The sequence below is a fragment of the Lactuca virosa genome, chromosome 2, assembly GCF_052849685.1.
Source record: "Lactuca virosa cultivar CGN04683 chromosome 2, Lactuca_virosa_CGN04683_v6, whole genome shotgun sequence".
In the NCBI taxonomy this organism is placed as follows: Eukaryota; Viridiplantae; Streptophyta; class Magnoliopsida; order Asterales; family Asteraceae; genus Lactuca; species Lactuca virosa.
The window spans coordinates 217,528,330-217,543,292 of NC_136427.1; the positions used below are offsets into that span (position 1 = coordinate 217,528,330).

The window sequence follows — 14,963 nt, forward strand, 5'->3', positions numbered from 1 at the left end:
GTAGTTAGAGATTCTTCACTCGAGTTTCAGCAGTCAACCTTACGAGGTGACTCAGGCTGTAACACCCAAAATCCAGAAGACCCGGAAAGGAAAGAAAAACCCTAATTCATAGGGGTCAACTCATCGAGTCTAAGGAGGAACTCGACGAGTCAGAGCGTGTTCCGTTTCGCGGATTAAGTGACCGACTCGGCGAGTCGGCAAGTGGACTCGGCGAGTCTGGTCTGGGTTTGGAAACCCTAATTTCGGGACTTGGTACCCTATTTAAGCATCCTATTCTCCTTCCTAGGGTTTCATTTGCATCCTCTCTAGTCCAGAACTCGAAACCCTAGCCACCCAACTCCATTGTTGAGCTAGTTCTTGCCTTGAGAGTGAATTGAAGCTTAGAGAAGGAAGAAGGACCTTGGTGGTGCAAGAAGAAGCTATAGATCCAAAGTTGGGGTAGCATTGCAGATCATTTGAAGGTATAAAGCTTATACATTGGCTGTTAATCATCTAGATTCCCTTTCTAGCTTGTATTTTCCCACTTTTGGGCCATTTCCAAGGCCAATCTGAGTATTGAGCCTTTGAGGACGAAAAGGACTTCAGATCTGGGCATTTCTGAGCTTGAGGAGCTCTGAGTGGGTAGCTTTATCCAGCTATGGCTCCATTTCATGTCCTAGACCTTCATTTTAGCTTGGATTAAGAGTTTTAGCTCCATAGCACCTTGCATGCACGTAAAGTTAGCAACTTTACGTGCAATGCTAGCATTGGAAGTCCAGATCTATGGGTTGAAGGTGTTGGAATGGACTGTAATCGACAGAATAGAGATGTCACAAGGTGGACTCGGCGAGTTGGGTCGTAAACCCAAACCCTTCTGTTTATGATTCGGAACAGTGAGTGGAGTTAGTAAAGGATTTAACCAATCTGGGTCCGTAATGGACATGTAGATCATAGTACTCGACGAGTTCGAAGAGGAACTCGGTGAGTCCAAGGCAATATTCTTAGTTATGAGGATGATCTCGACGAGTTGTTCATACGACTCGGCGAGTCATGGCCTAGATATTCATGCGATGATGATGAACTCGACGAGTTCAAGGATGAACTCGGCGAGTCGGTTGAAGATAGTCCCGAAGTGTTAGATGAATGAGAACTCATCGAGTTCTCGCTAGACTCGACGAGTGGAGTCGGGGTTGTTTTGGGATTTAAGGAGCTCGACTCGACGAGTTGGTAGAACAACTCGGTGAGTCAAGTCAACTGGAAGTTGACTTTGACCGTTGACTTTGACCAAGTTTGACCAGGGTTGACTTTTGGTTTATTTTGGTCTAAATGTTATTTTGGGTATTGATAGTTTGGGAAGCCGAAGGGTCAGCGGTTCAGAAGCTGCCAGTTAGCAGTCAGAAGTGTTCAGCGAGTTTTCAGCAGTACGAGGTGAGTCTCCTCACTGTGTGCATAGGTCTACGGCCACAATGCCGGCCCATTATGTTCATGTTCATGTTTATGCTTATGTGTAGAAGGAAGACCCATGGGTTAGCCCTAGGCACTTATTGATATGTGTTCCGGGTTACGACCTGATGCCGGGCGAGGCCCGAGGAATGTTAGGATGCTAGAGGTCTTTGTGATTCTTGCATGTTTCGGTATGATAGGATCCGGACCGAGGGTCCGATGTCGGGGTAAGCCCGAAGTACGTTAGATAATAGTATGTTTCCAGGCCGGGGGTCCGATGCCGGGGTATTCCCAAGGAAGATTCTTATGTAGTGTGTTAGATTATACTTGTTGTCTTCGTGATACTTGTATGTGCCTGGTAGGGAGGTGAGTGTGGGCGAGGTCTCGTATCTCATCACTAGCTGAATATAGATGGGGTTCCATATCTCGATATTAGCAGAGCATGAGCGAGGCCCGTGATAGGATGGATATGAGTGTGGGTGAGGGCTCATATCTCACTACTAGTAGGAGTGTGGACAGGGTTCCACTACTTTAGTAGCAGACCAGGGGCGGGGCCCAAGCTAGGCGAGGTCTTAGATCAGGGTATGGTTAGGGAATGTTTATGTATGTTTCAGTATGTTATTTGATCGTATGTATGTGTATGGCGGGCGAGGCCCAGAGATAGGCAGGGCCTAAGGGAAACCGATCTGTATACCGAGCGGGACTCGATGCCAGGTGGGACCTGATGCCAGGCGGGGCCGGATGACGGACGGGGTCCGATGGAGGGCGAGGCCCAATGCAGTGGGCGGGGGGCCCAGTATGTTGTTATGTGCTCAGAGTTATGTATGGCATGTTTGGATCAGTAGATATGTATGGTATGTGGTAGGTTGGGGAACTCACTAAGCTTCGTGCTTACGGTTTACAGGTATGGTTTCAGGTATTTCCGGTAGCGGAATGAAGAGCTCGGGATGATTGCATGGCACACACCAAGAAGTTTAGCCTGGGATGTTTACTCTGATAAAATGAATATGTGTTTTGGGAAAAATACTCTGATTTGTCATATAACCCTTTTTAGTATGTTTGAAATGATTTAATGCTATGTTTTGGTAATGTTTTAAAAGAAATTTTTGGTCTTGATTTTTGGGATGTTACAAGTTGGTATCAGAGCCTTGTTTTGAGGGATTCGGACACACTCTCAGGTGTCACTGAACTCAAACTGAGGGCTTGGTAAGGAAATTTTCAAAAGAAAATCATTTTTGTAAAAAGAACTTCGAAAAGAAAAAGGATTTCGAGAAAAGAATAAAAACTTTGAAAAGAGAAAAAGGGTGTGGTGCATGCAATCGGCCGAGCTCAAGTAAGTTCTCCCAAATTACCCATACAAGTTTATGTTATGATATGATTACGTGATCAGCATGCTAGATTTAGGGCTAAGGATCTAGGACGATGCCTTATATGCCTGTTATATGTGCTTATTGAACTGCATGCTAGTATTGGTTAGACAGTGGTAGGATAGCCTGTTTAGGTTGTGCCTGATTATATGAGCTTAGCATCACATGCTAGTGCAAATTCTTGTTATTTGATAGAATTGCTTGATTATGTTCTGGTTAGATTTCCCTCTTTGTCTGAATGTTGCTTGCTTTGTGCTTTGTGTGACTCTTAGTAATGTGAGCTAGCTATTAAGTGAATATGCTAGGTCACATGTGGCACAGGCTGGATAATCTCAGAGTGATAGATTTGACCCTATTGCGCAGCTCTTGTCTAAGTCCAACCGTTCTAAGGATGGGTCTATTACTCGAAGGATTATCTGATCTCTGTTGCATGTGGCTATATTCATGAGGTAGCTAGTTGATATTACTGGGAATCTTTCAGCAGCTGAGGACTGGTTTGGGTCAGAGATTTCCCTAGGGCAAGCCCAGGATGAGTTTAGTGCTGGGAGCAGCGGTGGTAGTGAAAGGGACTTGGTGGAGTTGAGGTAACTCTTGAGGAAAGTACGGATAGATGTGGAAGGTAGTATGGGCCTGTACTACTGAAAGTAGAGGAACCGTACTCGATTCAAGAGGGGCCGAGATGAAACCGGGGAACTTGTAGTGTGTGTGATCCCTCGGCAGTCATGTGTATTTGATGTTGGTTATGGCATGTTTTCAGTATGGCGACATTGCAAGATGGACCAGTGGATGGGTCAGGTGTCAGAGGGGGATCAAGCTCGGGTTCAGGGACCGAGCAGCTCGAGGAGCGGATGAGGGAGTTTGTATCAGCGGAGGTTACGTGCAGTATTTTAGACAGACTCCTGTGATCTTTGGCACGGTCAAGGAGGGCATCCTGGAGATTTTGGACGAGAGGCTTGGAGCCTTCCGCTCAGAGATGATGGCCTTGTTGGGAGCGCGTACATTGACATTCCGGGAGTTCAGAGCTTGTGGAGCTCCAGACTACCATGGGGCTAGGGACCCCATTGCTAGTGGCAGATGGTTGGCTGATGTCGCCAACGCTTTTCGTTCTAGCCGGTGTCCCGAAGGGGACAAGGTTCGACTCGCCTCCTGTCTTCTGAAGGACAGAGCACGGGATTGGTGGGAGGAGGTTGGTCATGTTATCGGGGATGATGCTGCATTGGACGCAATGACATGGAGCAACTTCTCGGCCAGGTTCAAGGCCGAGTTTGCACCGGTGATTGAGGTGCAGCAGTTAGCACAAGAGTTTCAGGATCTGAGGCAGACTACTGAGACAGTGGCGGAGATCACCGCCAAGTTCAGAGAGAGGGCTCTTCTTGTTCCGCAATATGTCGCGGATGAGGAAATGAAGAAGGCCCGATATCACGAGATGTTGAGAGCTGACATCAGGGAGCTTGTGAGCAGGTCCAGCTGCAAGACGCTGGAGGACGTGATTGCTCGGGCCAGGGAGAGGGAGATTGATCTGGAGCAGATCAGGAAGAGGAAGCCGGGTGATATTCAGGTAGCCACAGGTTCGGGCAAAAGGCCCAAGGGGTCAGATTCGAGATCGAGGGATTATCAGAGCCGCAGCCGATGCGGGAAGTGTGGCAGGACGCACGAGGGTGCGTGTAGGAGTGGTAGTGGTGGGGATTCTGGCTGCTTCAAGTGCGGCCGGACTGGCCACTTCAGCAGAGATTGTAGAGCTACCATCACTCAGGGATCAGACCTGATATGTTCTCATTGCAGTCAGAGGGGCCACAAGAAGGCCCAGTGTCTGAGTTTTCTTTCAGCAGGACAGGTGATAGCACCGGCCCCTGCAACCTTGAGGATCACCGACGGCCGTCAGAGCCGGGCGGAGGCGCCTGCAACGAGGAGCAGGGCATATCAGTTGGTTTCAAATGAGGTGTGAGCAGCCCGATGCGTCAGGTACATATCTTCTTTCATTTCCCTATCAGCTTATGTTATGATATTATTGTTATGGTTCTGCATCGGTATTGATAATGATATTTCGGAATTTTGTGGCCTGCTTGTGATTGAGTTATATGTCATCTGCATACCTTGGATTTTAGAATGATAATAGGAGGTCGCCTCCTTTAGAGCAGGTTACTTTTGATGCAGTAACTGTAGCATGCATGTGTGGGGCTCGGTAGTGTCTCGCTAGCTTCGGGAAAGGTGTCGCTAGGGGGTAGATCGGTTAGATTCCCAGCTGTGGTAAGCTCGGGTTTTCAGCAGAAGTGGCCAGAGGATGGTGGGGAGAATTGGTAATTCTCTCAAGCTGTGAGCTGTGAGGAGCTAGACGAATCGAAGTGGGGGAGAGCCACTCGTGGGGGCCAGAGACAGAAGTAAGTGCAAGACTGAGGTGGTTCCGCAGTCTTGGTGAGGAAGGAAGCAGCACAAGTGGCTGTTTGGATTGAGGATTAGTTAGGTTGGAAGTTGGGGAAAACTTCCCAACCTCGAGTTCGCGTCTTCGCGAGTAGTTGATGGCTGGTTCGGTGAAACCAGGTCGAAGAGCCTTCGGCAGGTGCGAGTTTAGTCGGGATATAAGGCTGCGGGGTAGTCGCAACATTCCCCAGCAGCGAGTCAGTGAGGTAAGTGATGTAAGACTGCGGGTAAGCTATAGCATTCATTAGCAACTTAGTTAGCGGAGTGTGGGCGGGGGCCCGTATCTCCTAGTTCGCGGAGTGTGGGCGGGGGCCCGTATCTCCGAGCTAGCATGATAAGAATCAGGAAAGTTTAGCTAGTTGAGATCAGAAGAGGAGTGGGTCTGCATAACCCTAGATGGGTGGGACCCGTGGGCGAGGCCCGTGTTCTTTTAGCATCAGGTGGGACCTGGTGGAGACCTTAAGGTAAGGTAGGGGATCAGGGATCCTAGATCTTATAGAGCCAGAGTGGCTGGGGTAGTAGAGTAGTTCAGGTAGTCGTGGTATCTTCATGAGTCGCTGGGAGCGACTGAGGGAATGTTCTCGCATTCGGTAACCGGTGGGGGACCGGTATTTCGGGTAACGGTGGATCGGTTGAGACCAGGGTGGTCTCGGTTCATCCGGAGGGCGGATGGGAGTCAGCAGGATTTCAGGCAGGAATGATGAAAAGGTATTTGGTGCAGAAGGCAGTGAGCTGATCGGGTAATGTTAAGTTCCTCACTGCGGAATCAAATGATCTCGGAGGATGGTCTGAATTCACACGCTGGGTGGAGTTTTCAGGAGTGGAGCATCATATGAGGGGATATTTCGTGGGTGCTGGTATGATGGTCGGCACTGAGAGTGGCCAGAATTGCGGTTTCAGCAGAAGATTTGTTCTTGATGGAGATCGGAAATATCGTTGCTTACAGGAAGTTGCCTTGGAAAGGCCAGTGGCAGCGCAAGGAAAAGGGGTGAACCCCTTGTGTATCAGTGTAAGCGCACTGGGAGTACCGGTAGGGCTACCGGTTGGGTAAAGGTGTTGTACTCGAAGGTAGTAATGATCGGATTATTCTGAGGATGTTATATCCAGGAATGGACCTAATGGGTGTAGTGCGTAAAGCGGTAAGCAGATTGTAAAGTAGTTGACCGTGGCGGACTTCGAGGACGAAGTCTAGTTTAAGTGGGGGAGAGTTGTAACACCCAGAATCCAGAAGACCCGGAAAGGAAAGAAAAACCCTAAGTCAAAGGGGTCAACTCGCCGAGTCTAAGGAGGAACTCGACGAGTCAGAGCGTGTTCCCTGTCGCGGATTAAGTGAGCGACTCGGCGAGTCGGCAAGTGGACTCGGCGAGTCTGGTCTGGGTTCGGAAACCCTAATTTCGGGACTTGGTACCCTATTTAATCATCCTATTCTCCTTTCTAGGGTTTCATTTGCAGCATCTCTAGTCCAGAACTCGAAACCCTAGCCACCCAACTCCATTGTTGAGCTAGTTCTTGCCTTGAGAGTGAATTGAAGCTTGGAGAAGGAAGAAGGGCCTTGGTGGTGCAAGAAGAAGCTATAGATCCAGATTTGGGGTAGCATTGCAGATCATTTGAAGGTATAAAGCTTATACATTGGCTGTTAATCATCTAGATTCCCTTTCTAGCTTGTATTTTCCCACTTTTGGGCCATTTCCAAGGCCAATCTGAGTATTGAGCCTTTGAGGACGAAAAGGACTTCAGATCTGGGCATTTCTGAGCTTGAGGAGCTCTGAGTGGGTAGCTTTATCCAGCTATGGCTCCATTTCATGTCCTAGACCTTCATTTTAGCTTGGATTAAGAGTTTTAGCTCCATAGCACCTTGCATGCACTTAAAGTTAGCAACTTTACGTGCAATGCTAGCATTAGAAGTCCAGATCTATGGGTTGAAGGTGTTGGAATGGACTGTAATCGACAGAATAGAGATGTCACAAGATGGACTCGGCGAGTCAGTTCATGGACTCGGCGAGTCGGGTCGCAAACCCAAACCCTTCTGTTTATGATTCGGAACAGTGAGTGGAGTTAGTAAAGGATTCAACCAGTCTGGGTCCGTAATGGACATGAAGATCATAGTACTCGACGAGTTCGAAGAGGAACTCGGCGAGTCCAAGGCAATCTTCTTAGTTATGAAGATGAACTCGACGAGTTGTTCATACGACTCGGCGAGTCATGGCCTAGATATTCATGCGATGACGATGAACTCGACGAGTTCAAGGATGAACTCGGCGAGTCGGTTGAAGATAGTCCCGAAGTGTTAGATGAAGGAGAACTCGTCGACTTCTCGCTAGACTCGACGAGTGGAGTCGGGGTTGTTTTGGGATTTGAGGAGCAGGACTCGGCGAGTTGGTAGAACAACTCGGCGAGTCAAGTCAACTGGAAGTTGACTTTGACCGTTGACTTTGACCACGTTTGACCAGGGTTGACTTTTGGTTTATTGTGGTCTAAATGTTATTTTGGGTATTGATAGTTCGGGAAGCCGAAGGGTCAGTGGTTCAGTAGCTGCCAGTTAGCAGTCAGAAGTGTTCAGCGAGTTTTCAGCAGTATGAGGTGAGTCTCCTCACTGTGTGCATGGGTCTACGACCACAATGCTGGCCCATTATGTTCATGTTCATGTTTATGCTTATGTGTAGAAGGAAGACCCAGGGGTTAGCCCTAGGCACTTATTGATATGTGTTCCGGGTTACAACCTGATGCCGGGCGAGATCCGAGGAATGTTAGGATGCTAGAGGTCTTTGTGATTCTTGCATGTATCGGTATGATAGGATCCGGACCGAGGGTCCGATCTTGGGGTAAGCCCGAAGTACGTTAGATAACAGTATGTTTCCGGGCCGGGGGTCCGATGCCGGGGTATTCCCGAGGAAGATTCTTATGTAGTGTGTTAGATTATACTTGTTGTCTTCGTGATACTTGTATGTGTCTGGTAGGAGGTGAGTGTGGGCGAGGTCCCGTATCTCATCACTAGCTGAGTATGGATGGGGTTCCATATCTTGATATTAGCAGAGCAGGGGCGAGGCCCGTGATAGGATGGATGTGATTGTAGGCGAGGGCCCGTATCTCACTACTAGTAGGAGTGTGGACGGGGTTCCACTACTTCAGTAGCAGACCAGGGGCGAGGCCCAAGCTAGGCGAGGCCTTAGATCAGGGTATGGTTAGGGAATGTTTATGTATGTTTCAATATGTTATTTGATTGTATGTATGTGTATGGCGGGCGAGGCCCAGAGACAGGCGGGGCCTAAGGGAAACAGATCTGTATACCGATTGGGACTCGATGCCAGGTGGGACCTGATGCCAGGCGGGGCCTGATGACGGACGGGGTCCGATGGAGGGCGAGGCCCAATGCAGCGGGCGGGGGGCCCAATATGTTGTTATGTGCTCAGAGTTATGTATGTCATGTTTGGATCAGTAGATATGTATGGTATGTGGTAGGTTGGGGAACTCACTAAGCTTCGTGCTTACGGTTTACAGTTTTGGTTTCAGGTATTCCCGGTAGCGGAATGAAGAGCTCGGGATGATCGCATGGCACACACCAAGAAGTTTAGCTTGGGATGTTTACTCTGATAAAATGAATATGTGTTTTGGGAAAAATACTCTGATTTGTCATATAACCCTTTTTAGTATGTTTGAAATGATTTAATGCTATGTTTTGGTAATGTTTTAAAAGAAATTTTTGGTCTTGATTTTTGGGATGTTACACGGGTGGGGCTCGATGCCGGGTTTGTCCCGATGTAGTTGGGCGGTGTCCCAAGGTTATGTTATATGTTATGTGTATGGTATGTGGTAGTTTGGGGAGCTCACTAAGCTTCGTGCTTACGGTTTTCAGTTTTGGATTCAGGTACTTCCACTAGCAAGGGGAAGGGCTCGGGATGATCGCATGGCACACACCACAGTTTCTGGGATTGTTTAGACTCTGATATTTTTCTCATATGATTTGATACAACATTTGACATGATGTTTTAAGATACATGATTTATGATTTTCTTTATGATGATGGATGACTTATGGTTTTATTATAAATGATTTTAAAAAAAAAAAATTTGGTCTGTATTTTTGGGATGTTTCATTAAGCACTTCACTCGTTAAGACTTCACCGCAAAGTGTAGATCTAACCTCCTTAAGTTGAAATATCACGTAAAGTTGCTAACTTTACATCCGTGCATGACCATAAGAAGCTCTAAAACTCAAAAAGGACTTAATGAAGGACTTAATGAGTGCATGAGGCCCCTAAACTCCATAAAGTTGGCACCTTTATGCCTAAGGAGCCCATGAAGACCTTAGATCTGAAAGAATAAGCCTTTGGGACGTCCTAATCCCAACATCCATCCAAACCATGGCTAAAAACATAACTATTTAACCCAAAAAGAGATCTAAGCATATAGTAACCAATATAAGAACTTGATACCTCAAACTTCTTGCAAAATGGGTAGTGGTTCTGGATCCAAGACTTCCTTCTCCAAGCTTAGTAACTTCATGATCTTCTAACTCCTTCACAATGAACAAAATGAACACCAAGCTCTCTTCAAAGGCTCAAATGCTTGACAATGGAGGTTACAACTCGTTTTAGAGTTTTGGAGGCTTTGGGTGCTAGTAAAGAGGCCAACCCCAGAAGATAAAGATACTTAAATAGGATGCAGAACCCCTAATTAGGGTTTCATTAAAGTCTGCGTACGCCCAGTGTATGCGACCTAAATCCCGTCTCGCCACCAACCCAGTACGCGAAGTGTACCAAGTGGTACGCCTCATGTACTGGCTTCTCAACCAGTATGCTAAGCGTACCAAGTGGTACGCCCCGCGTACTACTTCAGGGACCAAAATGAAATTATTGAATACTCAAGGGTCATAAGGCACATACCAGGGCACAAGTGTTACAATTTACCTATGAGCAATGTACTTTACATGTTTATCATTATATGCAACATACTTTATCTTTTAACAAAATAAGCATTATTCCTAAAAAAACTAAAGATACACTGAAAGATCCACAAACATGTTAATATGAAATTTTAAGTACCTAAAAGATGCACCTGGGGGCGGACCTAGAAAAAATTTCAGGTGTGGGCAAAAAATGTTGGCCATTTGAGCATTGGGAGTTTTTTTTTCAAAACAAAATTTAGAAGAAATTGTATATAGGGTTATCTGTTCTCCAGGGAATTTAGACGGTCTTTATATAATGAATTTGAAAATAAATATGCAATAATGAATAAAACAAAGTGATAATCCATTGAGTGGAACCCAACATCAGTATTTGGATGAAACGAATCACATGCGTTTGTTATACATAATGAAAGAGGTAAAGGTGATTTACCAATTACCAATGTCATATTCCCATATCGGTGGGAAATAGAAGTTGGGAAGATTTGTGGGCTTTATAAAAGGAAGAGTATGAGCTTAGTGTGTTATAATTAGGTCTGACAATTGGGTTGGGTTCGGGTTGACGGGTCACGGGTTGGCGGGTCAGAAAACATAAACTCAACCCAACCATATAATATATATGGGTTGGAGGGTCACGGGTTGACATGTTGAAAACATCAACCAAACTCAACCCATATAACCTGTTTAAGTATATGGGTTCGCAGGTTCCCATGTTAATGGGTCGAACCTAACCCGCAGACCCCGTTTAATAAATAAGCAACACATTTAAAAAAAATGAGGTTTTTTCAACATAAAGTCATAAAGTAATTAAAGTCATTAAAATCAAGAAAACAGTGTCGAACAAAAAGTCATTAACATCCAAATAAAATACAAAAATAAACGAGTGAGAGTGGTCGATTTGTGTGTTTTCCGACTTTTCTCCCGTTGGTTGGTGGTGTGTGAGCTGAGTAGCCGATGAGTCGACGGCTTGTAGGCGAGGGATAGTAGGTGACCGGAGAATCGGCGATGAGCGGGTGAAGGGGTGAGGACGTGAGGAGCGGCCGCCGGCTAGTGGTGGTATGGTGAATGCGTTCTTCATTCGTGACTCATGAGTATCTAAAAATGATGACATGTGTTTTTTTTATTACGACACCACAAAACGCAAACTAGCCACATATGAATACAGAAGGAATACAATGATACCAAATATTACGAATATGAAAGGAAATCAAATTTCATTAATAATTAAATATATCTATTTTTTTAAATGTAAAATATATATACGGATTGGTGGGTTGACCCGCGAACCCAAACAGGTAACCCAACCCAACCCATGAAATAAATGGGTTAGCGGGTCAAAAATCTCAACCCAAACCCGTTTATTTTCGGGTTGGGTCAATATCGGGTTACGGATTGGATCGAGAGTTGCCACCCCTAATTATAATCTATCACAAAGCCTTCTTTTTTAGTGTTTTTAAAATTCAACGTGGCTAAATTGTAATTATGTTGCTCATTAGTAATAACTTAAAAAGAGTTTTTTGCTAAATTTTTTATTTTCAACCTAAATTTTTTGCTAAATTGTAATCTGCCCCTGGATGCACTCCAAGGAAGCGAGAACTAAACAATGATTAATAATATTTACGGAAAGCAATAGACTAATCTAACAAAGAAACAAGCTGGAATGTGAATAAAGTATTTCATTTATAGCAAGACACAAGTACATATTGCATAATAACATATATACATGAACACTAAACAAGCAATCAATGAATGTTTATGCGTGCCTCTTCCAAAATTACAAAAAACATTCTATTTAGGTGTCAAATTATGATTTTTATTTTTCAAAATAAAATTCAAACATGTAATTTGGCTAAAAACATCATAAACATAAAATACAAGAATGAAAAAAGATATATATCACATTTACCAAGCAAAAAAATCACAAAATGAAATCTTCCACAAAAACGAAGAGATGAAAACATGTGAAAGAGAGGATGAGAGAGAGAAAGATACACGATAGAGATAGAGGGAGAGGAAGAGCATTCTAGCCAATGGGATAAGGTGTTGTCATCCATCTTTTGGGTTGAGGGTTCAAGTCTCGTCTGAGACATAGGTGGATTTAGAAGTAGTATAAAATTAGATTAAATTTGCTGTTAAAAAAATAATAAATAAACAAAAAAATAAATAAATAGTGGATATCATCAGCCACATGCACCATACGTTACTAAATGGTTAATTACTCAATGATAAGGCATTACATCCTTTTAAAATCTTTGTGGACATGATGCATATAATGTCATCAGCCACACAATACGTTAGAATCAAGATATATATGTGTTTTTGTCCGTTAGATGGCAACTAGTACTATATATACCTATACATCAATAGGGACTAAAATCAGTCATTGGATTCTAGAAGTCCATTCCTAACTATTACTAAGAGAAGAGCAGCAAATTACTTATAAATGGCGTCCATCTCCTCCTCCATTGTCGCCACTGTCAGCCGGACCACCGCCACCCAAGCCAGCTTGGCTACTCCATTCACTGGTCTCAAGTCTAACGTCGCTTTCCCAGTCACCAAGAAAGCTAACAACGACTTTTCCTCCCTCCCCAGCAATGGTGGAAGAGTGCAATGCATGAAGGTATATATATGGTGGATAAACCATAATTAAGTATTCTAAGTAGTATCAGAATCAGAATGTGAGTTAGTTTACCAAATTTTATGTGATACAGGTTTGGCCGCCAATAGGGTTAAAGAAGTACGAGACCCTTTCATACCTACCACCATTGTCCGACGCCGCATTGTCTAAGGAAATTGACTACCTTCTCCGCAACAAGTGGGTTCCTTGCTTGGAATTCGAGTTGGAGGTCTATTTCTTTTAATAGCCTTTTATTAATTTTATTAACTAATTAATTGATTAATATAAACAAAACATAATTAATTGTAAAGTGAGTAAATATTTATATTTGTGGTGTGTATATATAATAGCATGGATTTGTTTACCGTGAGCACCACCATTCCCCCGGATACTATGATGGACGCTACTGGACAATGTGGAAGTTGCCTATGTTCGGGTGCACTGACTCAGCTCAGGTCATGAAGGAGGTTGAAGAGTGCAAGAAGGAGTACCCCAACGCCTTCATCCGTGTTATCGGATTTGACAACGTTCGTCAAGTGCAGTGTATCAGTTTCATTGTCTCCAAGCCCCCAGGTGTTCTCTAAGCACCAAAACCAACCCTCTTGCCTTGGGTGCACCAAGATTAATCAGTCTCTTCAAGACCATAGGCTTTGCATGTGGTTGCAGTTAAACAATGTGGAATTGGCATCAAAATTGATTGGTGTAAGGCTTTTCAAGATCAATGGTTCAAACTAAACTTATGGTTGTTTTGTTTTTATATGAATAAGTAAACGAGTATTTTCTAACTCGGGGTTCAAGATTTCTAGATCGTTAATTCGTTATATATTTATCACATAAATTGAGTTTTACAACATGCATATATCACTATAGACGGAGACCCCTTTGTGGTGTTAAAGACACGTAATCATTTTCTTACATAACCAAATCCGTAACATATATGCCGTCGGACAAATTAAATCAAGCCCTTGATAGTTGATTCACTAATTTTTCTAATTTTGTAAGGTGAAAAGTTTTTGTCCTACTCTTTTAACAGGATGGTTGGTAGATTCTTCTTATCTTCTCATGTAGTACAAAAACCTAGGGATGTGCTTTTTTTGACACGAAATCTAGTATTAAATACCGATACATATTTGTTACCGGTTCGTTTACGGTTTCGGGACTAGGAAAAATGATTATACGACCACTTTGGAAATCATATTTAGTAAACCATTGGTCCATTATGTTGTATATATCACATCATATCCTTTATCTTTATAATTAAATCTTTTGATAAGCATAACAATATATTGCTTTTTATAGTAACTTCATATTGACCGTTTTAATATTAAGAATATTCATTAGCTCTCAGTACATCTTTGACCAAGCTAATATTACATGCTCCGAAGTATAATTAGAAGAAAAAGATTGAATATAATTGTTTATTCTTTTGGTATATATACGGTGTAATGCTTAGACAGTTGTATAATTATATCTTTCAAATCTAAGCAATGGATTGAAATTTGGGTTAAGAGATCTAGAAAATCTTGTTGCCTCTTAAGTTTTTGGTTCGATTTGGGATTTTGGAAAATATTTGGGTACCGAACCAGTAGTACGAAATGAAAGTGGCTGGAAAAGTGGAAATGAATACCTTACGAAATGCATGTATTTGGTTTGGGTATTGTATGGTTTCGGTGCAATACCGGTTTGAGCTTGGGAATTGGCTTTCCTTGCTCATCCCTATAGAAAACAGCCTCTACTATGACAACTTATGTCGTCGTTGAATGTACCGATATCTCCAGTATAGATTCCAACATGTCGTTGCTTTAGAATTCATCGTTAGAAGGTTGTAGCTATTGCTAAAAATGTTGCTATAGTGTTTGTCGTTACATTAAAAATTAAGAACAAAATAAAAATTAAAGATAAGTACGACATGTCATGTCTATAGGTCTACCTTTCAAAAATAGTTGAGGCATATTATAACGACTTGACGTCGCTATAAAGTGTATCATTGGCAAATCTATTCGACATCTACGACATGTTGTCGTTTTATTTGAAATTTAATTTTTATTATTATTCCAAAGACTTTATAAAACAACGCAAAAATTTATATATAACAATACTATCATTTGATGTTATACAATGTTCTTTTATAGCAATCAAAGTTTAATAGTATATCTACTTATCGTCATCCAAATATTCCTCATTGCCATTCTCCTAATATTGTTGTGGTGATGGTGGTCGATTCAAGCTAGTCTTAT

At 43.4% G+C, this 14,963-nt stretch overlaps 1 protein-coding gene across 1 annotated transcript; it reads left to right on the top strand.

Moving 5' to 3' along the window:
• Positions 1-12,470: 12,470 nt before the first annotated feature.
• Positions 12,471-13,511, top strand: LOC145160201 (ribulose bisphosphate carboxylase small subunit, chloroplastic-like). The gene is made up of 3 exons (XM_079079309.1): positions 12,471-12,729; positions 12,821-12,955; positions 13,077-13,511. The coding sequence occupies exons 1-3, from the start codon at positions 12,553-12,555 to the stop codon at positions 13,308-13,310; spliced, it is 546 nt and encodes a 181-aa protein (XP_078935435.1). The 5' UTR covers positions 12,471-12,552; the 3' UTR covers positions 13,311-13,511.
• The last annotated feature ends 1,452 nt before the right edge of the window (positions 13,512-14,963 follow it).